General features: G+C 46.8%; 1 protein-coding gene across 1 annotated transcript; it reads right to left on the bottom strand.

Moving 5' to 3' along the window:
- Window positions 1-2,515: 2,515 nt before the first annotated feature.
- GDF1 (growth differentiation factor 1) lies at window positions 2,516-9,415 on the bottom strand. The gene is made up of 2 exons (XM_086946328.1): window positions 8,453-9,415; window positions 2,516-3,460 (listed from the first exon to the last, which is right to left on the bottom strand). Exons 1-2 carry the CDS (start codon window positions 8,724-8,726, stop codon window positions 2,643-2,645), a joined length of 1,092 nt encoding a protein of 363 aa, XP_086802454.1. The 5' UTR covers window positions 8,727-9,415; the 3' UTR covers window positions 2,516-2,642.
- Between the last annotated feature and the right edge of the window lie 515 nt (window positions 9,416-9,930).

The following is a 9,930-nucleotide window of genomic DNA, read 5'->3' as shown; positions in this document are numbered from 1 at the left end:
GACTCAGTCATTTAGTATGGAAATGCCATTCCTGGTACAGGAATTGTGATGTTGAGTGTTGCATGGGTTGAATGCTTTATGGCATATTTCTTGATTTTAAATTCTGGGTTCTGTAAACTAAGGCTGAGGGTAAACACATTTTCATTGTCTTTTTAGGACGTTGTTTAGTTGTAAACATTTACAATAAAATTATTGATGAGAAAACAGTGCTTGGCAGGGATGAGAGTTAGTTACTTGTCTAGTTTATAAGGGTGTGTGGGAGTGCAGAGGGGAAAAAGGAGTATGTGTGCGTGTTAAAACGATCTATAAGGGTGGAATCTATACCATTTTTTGAATCCCCTAGTGGCAGGATGAAAGAAACTTTGGGGGAAAAATCTACAAACTGAGGTCTACATTTTTCTGCCCATTCAATCCTCCAAGGAGGTGTCAGTGGCATTCCTCAGGAATAATGTCACCCTTCCTGCTAGCACGGTATAATCAAGGCACTCGTTTTATACACTACCCGGAGCTGCAGTGTATGTATGGTGTCAGGTATCCACTCCAGTAACTGAACTATAGGTCTGTAACGAGAAACGAGAAACTTACAACATCAATACAAGTTTAAAATAAGGAATACAAGACGGCTGAACCCTGATGGACTCCTTATGTTGAAAATGTACCAGTGGTGTCCGCTTTTGCCCACAGTGAGTAGCGTCTGTGTCCCAGCAAGGATGCCAAACCCTCTTCATGCTGCCTATATGGATGTCGTTATTCCCGATAGCGTCCAAAAGAATGTCGTTATTCCCGATAGCGTCCAAAAGAATGAAGAAAATGCACTTAGTGAGGTTTTTGCAAAGGTAGTAAAATGCATGCTGCCTACTCCCAAGATGATTTACGGAGTGCCAAAGACTGACACGACCTGTGACCTTTTGAAGCCAGATCCTACTCTGGTAAGCGGCCACGTTACGCAACGATCGTAATAGATATGTATGCCTGGGCTGAGGCGCGAGATAATAGGAACACAAACTGCAGGGGCGTCTGCGCATGTGCGGTCCATCCGCCAGCGTCCTTTTGAGTCTCACTAATGTAATATTTCGAGCGTGAAACAAACAAGGCCGGAACCGCACTCAAGCGACCTAATGTCCAATTCCTGCAGACGCTTTTCCCTCCACTGGTCGAGCCCCAGGCATATAAGTAATAATCCTATAACTTCTGATGCCAGCCCGTAATTAAAGTAACGGCTATCCCGCAGCCCCCTTGGTCAAACCATTACACAGTTTATAGCCTGCTTGTCACTATCACCGAAAGGGATACGCAGCTCAAGGCAAACCAAAGCTGGTTGCAGCATTAAAATGGCCTCCGCATCCAGGCAGCTGGTTGCTGACGTCAGCCTTCAGACAGCGGAGCAACGTTTGTGAAAACATTTCAGACTGCTATCGTATTTTAAAGTAAGATTTTCATCCCAGCAAGGCTGGTAAAGTAGACGTTTTCTCATACATGACGACTAGAAAATACCAAGGGCGCGGGCCCCACTCTAGCCCTCTGAAAGACATCCAGCAACGCTCAGCAAAGGCCTAACTAAGAGAGAGAGAGAGAGAGAAACAAGACGGAGGGCATTGCTGTGGGGAGGGGGGGGGGTGGAGAAATGCGACACGGCCGCACTTCACACGGCCGGCCGCCCGTGAAACTGAAAGCACGGTTGGCCGGCCGTGAAAGCCTTTGATGCCGCAGGGGGTGGAGCGGCACCAAGCTGGGCAACAGATGGCTGACAATTTGATGCTGTGCACACGCATTTTAGGTCAATGCGCTTGCGCATTGACCTAAAAGCGCACGGGCACAGCACCAAATCGCCAGTTAGTTAAAGTCTGTTTAAAGCCCTATAGTCTCGCTCCGCTCAATGCGCATTGATAGGTCACGAGACCTAAAAACAATTTGAAGTAGTATATTTTTTACATGATGTTTGCTGTCATTTACATGCTAAAACCTTTGATGGCGAAACTCGTGTTTTAGCTCTTAGAAGTCAGGCCACACTAATGGCTAGGCTCGACCCCATGAATTGCTGGCTAGCCCAGTTCTAATAGCCCCCAACACACTAATATTGGACTGTTCCAATTTACCAACATGGGGCTAAACCCCCAAACATTTCATGTTACAGGATACCCAGGTGTGTACATGCTTTGACATCTACTAGTTCTGGTAATAAACATGGTCCTTCAGTCAATCTTCTGGTTGAGAAGGACTCCTCTAGTAGCTGTGCAAATGGCATCAGACGCGTACTACACACATGAATGTTCGATGGGCCCATCCCAAAATACTAGTATTTGTCTTTAATCCATGAATACCCCTCACCCACTGATGTCCGGCCCACCTCTCCTTTCCATCTCAGCCTCATGTACTGTTTGTACATTTATATGCATGCCTAGTTATGGGTTTGCCCTCTGTTAAAAAGTAACTGATCACATGTCTTCTGCTGCAGCCACTTTGTTTTTGGAACCCCCAAATGCAAATTACAATGAAATCCAACTGATCACAGCTTCAAAAAAACAAGCCTTTATTGCTATCAAAATTATTTCATGTACAATGCTCAAATTATCAAAAATATTAAATGCATTTCAGAAAATAGTTCATGTTAAAAGAAATTAAATGCAGCCAATATGCAGCAATCACCTGCATCCGCACTCATCCACCACCATGTCTTCGTAGTGTCTCAGCACCACATTGTCGTGGTTGTCGTAGTAAAGCATGGAAATGGGGGAGAGGCGGACGGGGACACAGCAGGGCTGTGGGGTGTCCTCCGGCTCCATGGAGTGAACTAGGGTCTGCAGGATTGCGTGGTTGGTGCCATTCAGGATCTCAGTCAGTGGGTATGGACACTCACCGTGGCAATAGTTTGCCATGTAACCCTGCGGGGCAATGATCCAGTTTTGCCAGCCAACATCGCGGAAGTCGATGTAGAGGCGCCGGCGCTTGCAGATGTTGCTGGGCGTGACAAGCGGGTGGGAAGCGCTCCTCTTGGTCCTCCTGGACACCTTGCACTGAGCAGGGTGGAGAGAGACCGCAAGCATGGAGGTGTACAGGAACGAATGGATCCCAGAGCAGTGGCTCCACGTCGAGGCCTGATTTAGGTCTTCGTCGTCGAGTGCAGAAATTTCCAAGATCAGGCCCAAGTTTTTGGCGGGGTTCCTCCAGTCCTGAGCCACTTCCGTTAGGTCAAATGAGAGAGACTTGCGGAGCAGCCGAAATGACTGCTCGACCAGGAGGCGCCGGGTCTCCCTGTGGGCCGACATGCCCTTCAGGCTCATCCGCAGAGTCCGGTAGAGCCGCAGGTCAAACACCTGCCCGCTATAGGAGTTGTGGCTGAATTTGACCTCCAGGCGGGCCAGCGTCAACTCTTCCTCTTCCTCCATAGCCGTGAAATTGAAGTATAGACGCTTGTCCAGGCAAAGGGGCTTCTTCAACTCCTCGTTGGGAACAAAGCGCCCTGAAAGAGAGATAGGAAGAAAGGGTCACCAAAAGTGTCAGTCTTGGGGCTAAGAGTACCCTTCCTGTAGAGAAATTAGGCTAATTTGCAGCAGGCTGATTCCATGCTACCGTACTAACCCATCAAAGAAGTGCTTTTAGCCCATTCGCTCCTGCCTAGCACTGCAATACCCCTAGGGCTGTGGTTCCCAAACTGTGCGCCGCGGCGCCCCGGTGCGCCGTAATGAGGTGCCAGGGGCGCCGCGCACTCTATCTGTAATTTTGGCCATCACAGGGAGCAGCGCTGCTCCCCTGTGAGAGGCCTCACCCCTGCTGCTGGAGGCGCCTCGCACTCCTCCTGGAGCACAAGAGCATCCCCTCCCGTCCATTGTCATTCTGTCTGCCGCTGATTGCCACTTACTGAATGACAATGGGGCAGTCTGGGGGTGTGACACCATGTGGCGGCCTCCTCCTGCCTCAGTGTACAGAAGGGCATTCTGTACGATAAAAAGTAAAACGCCCACGCTGCAACGTTAGAAAACACTTTATTCAAAGAAGCCTGTAAAATAAGTTTAAAAGAACAGGTCGCTCACTGTCCTGTCATTTTAGAACTGAAGTATTTTCAATATTGTATTCAACAAAGCCATGGTTGCTATTTTTTTTTTTTAAGGAACTAGCAACCATTGACAAAGCCAATAGTTCTGTCTTGTTGGGGTGTAATGATACTTGCTGTATTATATATCTGGATGCAATGACAGAGACAACATAATACCAGTGAGGCAGAACACTATGCTAAGCGCATATTTTTAGCCTAGGTGTTTTAAGCTGCGCTCTTAATTACGTCAAACACCCCCTTTGAAGAGACCCCCCCCCCAGTTTTTTTACACCGCTTAAAGCCCTGGAAACAACACCATGTTACAGTAACCTCACATCCTGGCACTGTGCATCATGCATGACTTCTACGTTTTCAATCTGCCTATGTGCAGGGGCATAGTGAACTCTCCACCAGCCCACCCCTTGCTTTAGTTCATTCTTGATGGGACTCTTCTGCCTGCCACTCTGCAAACAAAGGCTCAGCTCATAATGTGAAAAGGTGGGTGAGTAAATAAGTGAAGGAATGTCTGAATGGCTGGATGATTACTGAAAGGATGAATGCATGAATGAAAGGGGGAATGGATAGATAATGAAAGAAAGGATGGACGGATGAGTGAATGAATGGAAATATGGATGAGAGAAAAGATAAATAGATGGATGTATGGGTGAAAGGGTAGATGTATGGGTGGAAGGGTAGATGGATGGGTAAAAGTGTGGATGGGTGTGTGAAAGGATGGATGGATGAGTGAAAGGGCAGCTGATGGGCGAGTGAATTGGTGGATGGGTGTGTGAAAGGATGGATGGGTGGATGAATGAAAGGGTAGATGATGGGCAAGTGAATGGGTGGATGGATGAATTGATAAGTGAAATGGTGAATGGATGGATGAGTGAAAGGGTGGATGTAAGGATTGATGAGTTAGTGAAAGGGGGTAGATGGACAAAAGGATGGATAGATGAGTGAAGTGAAAGGGTGGATGGATGAGAGAACGGATGGCTGGATGAGTGAACGGATGGTTGGATGAGTGAAAGAATGGATGACTAATAGGATCAATGGATGGATTCATGAATGGATGAGTAAATGGGTGGGTAGATGGATGGATAAGTGAAAGGGGGATGGAGAGAGAAAGGGAGGATGAATGACTGAAAGGGTGAATGGGTGGAAGGATAAATGACTGGGTGAATGGATGAGTAAGTGAATGGGTCGATGGATGAGTAAGTGAATGGATGGCTGGGTGGAAGAGTGGATGCATGGATGATTGTACAGATGGATGGGGTGAAAGGGTGGGTAGATGAATAATGGATGGATGAGTGAAAGGGTGGATGGAGGGATGGATGAGTGAAATGATGAACGGAAGGATATATGGTGGATAGGTGTGCAAATGGTTGAATATGTTTGGATATAGATGGGCACACAGATGGAAGGACAGACCTTTTTAGTGTAAAAATAAGGCTGGGGATACTGATTATGACAGACCAAACTCAATGCTCCATTTTCTCAGAGCGGGTCTCAGTACCAAAAGGTACTGAAAGCAGCAGCTAGCATAAATAAGGGTTTGGGACCAGGTACTCGGTTGGGGAAAAAAACGATGGATTGGGATGCAGCCAAAGTGATTGCCAGTGGATGAGATTAATAATTCAAGCATTCCAACCAATATAATACCTTCATTGCGTCCCAAATACTTTAAGGAAGATAACAGGAGGTACACACCACCGACCCACCCACCGGTAAAAAAATGGTGGGGAGCCACGGCCAACTGCCGATTAGGTCAGGGGAGCAACCGGTCAAAAAAGTTTGGGAACCACTGCCCTAGGGGGTCCCTGTAGCACTCCAGAAATGTCAACCATAATGACGGTCAATGGCATGTCAGCCCCAGCCCCACCGGCCTAACCAGCCACAGCATATTGTGGAAGTTTAATGCACCTATGTCCCAAGAGAAGCTGCACGAGTATATATTTTGTACAGCTTAAGATTCATGGAACAACGGCACCACCTGGTGCCTACTTTAGCTACAGCAGGCAAGCCACGTGCTGGTCTTGACGAATGCTTAAGCCCATTACGTTCTGGTACTTACAGTCCTCGTGATTTTTTAACCCAAAAATAGTAAAACCACAAGTAGTTGAAAGCAGGCTTGATTGCATTGCTGATAATGGACATGGGACAACCTAACTTACACAAAAAACATTAAATCACAGTCTGTAGAGAATGTTGTGCGTCAGCTGTCGCCGTTAAATAGGCCCTGTAAATAAACATTACTTTCTCCTTAAACAGTTTATTAAAACATAAAACTATTTTCTTCTGCAATTGTAAAGAAAAAGAGAAAATGTGCGATTGTGAGGACAGCAATAACACTTCTTGTTAGCAGGACACTACTTTCCCAGTCCTCTGCTTTCATTTAACAAAATACTGCCACTTGGTGCATTAATTCAAATAACTGGAAAAGACTAAAGATCCCAGAAGGCATTGGCGAGTTGAAGGAACCCTGGGGGCAGGTAAAGGCTGTCCTGCCGACATGGCATGGTTGGAGCAGGCACACCTTATACCAGTAGCATTTTATATATCTTGTTAAAACCAAACCCACATCAAGAAAGCATATGCGAGAGGGAGCAAGTAGAGGCGAGGGAAAAATATGGTAACATTCGATTTTAAGTACATAAAGAAGCATTTAAACTAGAGTAGAGTGGTCATCTCATTCCATGTCATCAAGGACGCCGTTTTCAGCCCTGGTCTTTCAACTCCAAATAATTTCCATCAAGTGTGCTGGTGTAATTAGTTCAATGGATGCAGAACAAGACCACAGTACCCATAATGCATCAGTCTAACGAAAGACCGGTACAGAAAATAGTCTGTGGTGACACAGTGGATCACTACTCCAACTAAAATACATGTAAAAATAAAAATGCTTTAAATCATTTTCAAAACGCAAAAACACAAGTTGGGCTGCAAGAGAATCAGTGAGGGAATAATTAATCAACTAGTTATATCTGTGACTTGGAATCGCATATGCTGCCTACATTTTGAAAATGAGTTTTAGGGAGCCTATAGTGCCATTTTGGACCTCACTCGTTGCTATGCTGAGTTTGGCATAGGCACGAAGCAACAGTGTGTCATATGTAACACCATGAGCCAGTCTTGGGTTTTGCAGCAGAGGCCGCAGATTGCATGCTGGGACCTGCAGTTTAATGTTTAGATGGGCCCTCAACATCCCAACTTGCAATGGTTCATCATATTGCCAATATAGTAAGAAAATTAAAAAAAATTAACTGAAAGCGTGTGGGATCCCGGACTACTTAGAAATTATGTTCATAAGCTTGCTTTATTTAAGGTCAGAACATCGGCTAAGTTATCCAATGAAAACCCCCATCTTTTTCTCTGATATAAGCCACCAAACATAGAAATATAAAAAAATCAGACAAGAACTTTATGAGACCTACACACTGGTCTTCACTGGGGCAGAGGCAAGGGATTTATACTTTGACCGGCCTGCCTGAGGTAGGGACTCACCCCCCTTTAACGTACTCTCTACACAACAGCACTGCTAGGACTCACGGGTAATTTGTCAAATCGTATTTTAATTAAATAAAGAAAAGTGGCTTTATTTTTAGACTCTTTCCGATAAGATGTAAATTTAAGATTACATTCGAAAAAGTACAATTTAATACTATGTTTTTTTGTTTTTTTTAATTACCATGGCTGGGTCAGAATGTTAACACGTCACCTAACTTTAGGAAACGGGCCTTAAGTAATCCTAGTAGAGCTGGGGGAAGATTTTCAGCTGCATAGTTAATGTGTCTGCCAGTTCCACTCCGATCCCATGCATTCCTGTTTTTGGTAATATAGAGGATTTTTTCTTCGGGGACACAATAGTCAACATCAACTGGGCCAACATCATCTGGGCGATTTCCAGCCAATCCATATTTTTCTGCCAGCAGTACTAAGCATATTTGTAGGGCCAAACTTAATTGTTCTCATTGGTGCTGACTTACAAATATTTTTTTTTAATTGGGCAGTATGTAGGTTACCCACATGACATGAGCTAGTTGGGGTAGCTGCTTCCCTCCATGTCTTCACAAACAATCTTTTCACGCCAGGTCTTTCTTTCTACAAACAGTCGACATCATGCGTGTTACGATATATGTGTTCAATCAAATCAACTAAAACTACAAGAACCAGAATGCACTAGGTTGTCGCATGAAAGCCCAGGACTAAACACAAGGTCCATTAAAATGTCTAGCGAGAGGGCACCAGGATGTTCTTCGAAATATATCAAGCATTTTTATACATCCCAATTATGTATATAGACATTATAGTTCTTTGTTGTTAATTAATTTACTCAAAATGCCAACAAAGAATTTCCCCCCTTTGGGTGGGACCCTCCTGGTCGCACCACCAGGCGTGGGACGCAGAGCGCATGCGCAGTACCTTGGTCTGGGAAGACGCGGATGATGTTGCCGTCCACATCCAGTTCCTCCACGCGGCAGAGCGCGGCTCGGCGTTTCTCCGGGGGCAGGTTGGCCTTGTTCTTGAAGATCTTCCAGAGGACGGATGGCACCGGCGCGGGGGACACTGGGTTGGGGCGCGAGGACAAACCTAAAGACCTCAAAAAGAGGCTCTCCTGAAGTTTGAGGTTGGGAACCCCACCAGAAGGGGCCACCAGAAGCCAGAGGGCGACCAGCCAGGACAGAAGAAGGACCATCTTCAGGACCAGAGCAGGACTGAGCAACCAAGCCTGGTTCAGGAGACCTGGGCCTCAGTCAGAGGGAAGTACCCCCACTCTGTGCCCTCAAAAGCTCAGGCCTGGCCTACAGCACGGAGTCAGACTCCAATTTAAGAGAGGGTTAGCTTTAAGAGAGCATCAGAGAACCAGGCAAGGAGAGGGGCTTTACTCGGGGTCCCCCAAGCTGAGATTTAGCCTAAAAAGGGAGTTGCAGTCCCAAACCCGAGAGAGTTTCTTGCAGACAAGCAGGCAGAGAGAAACAGGCCCAGGCTATCCCACTCAGACAGGCCAGGCGAAGGCAATAGACCTGCAGGCAGCTTCAATGCCCGGGTTAAGCGGGGAGGTGGGCTGTGTCCAGCAGGGCTTGAAGACACGAGCGAGGGAAACGTCCTCTCTACGCGCTTTCGGTCTGAGGCCAAGTGAAAGTGCCCGGCTTTTAACAGTGGCTTAAAAGGGGCGAGGGCTGGCTTTGGAGACCACAGAAGAAACGTCCACTACATGCACTCGGGCGGAGGCCACTCACAACAGAGCTGATATCTGCTCAAACACCAGATGGGGGGAGGGGCGCCTGCTGACACCTCTCTAGATTAAAGCCTTTGTTCTGTTTGTAGCAAAGCCCTAAACCCTAATGAAGGCGCAGGGAGGCGTTAATAAACAGCAGTGGCCTCGCCAATGGCTTCCAAGTCAACAGGAAATGGCACAGCTCTCAGGGACGCTCTCCCAATTCCCCCCAGAGATCCGCGGTGCCGGCAGGGGGGCAGCAGCGGTCCAGCTAACAGTGGCCCGGGGGAGGGTGCAGTCGCACATTTTATATTTTCTGGCCCTTCGTGTTTACGGATTGAAATAAATGCATTCTTCAGTTTTTATTTCCCCCTTTAGTTATTTGCTTATGTGCAATTGATTGTATATGCCTTGGAATGACCCATGAACCGGCCTGCCCTTTAACAACAATTGCATTCTGGGAATTGTATTTCTGGTAAATCTTCAAAACAGCGATTTGACAAAAAGAAAGTCCAGGCCTGGAGCGCGGCGCTCCAACTGACCCGGAGTCATCTGGTAAACGCCGGAGTGCACAGATGCCCCCCTGCCCTGACGCCACCTGTGACCCTGGCCTGTTTCCAGCCGCCATTTAGGTGCTCGGGACTGGGTGCACTCTTCATTCAGTGGTCGAAGTGGGGGGAGG

Source organism: Lissotriton vulgaris, chromosome 12 (genome assembly GCF_964263255.1).
Source record: "Lissotriton vulgaris chromosome 12, aLisVul1.2, whole genome shotgun sequence".
Taxonomy (NCBI): domain Eukaryota; kingdom Metazoa; phylum Chordata; class Amphibia; order Caudata; family Salamandridae; genus Lissotriton; species Lissotriton vulgaris.
This window is presented reverse-complemented; position numbering and strand designations above follow the sequence as displayed.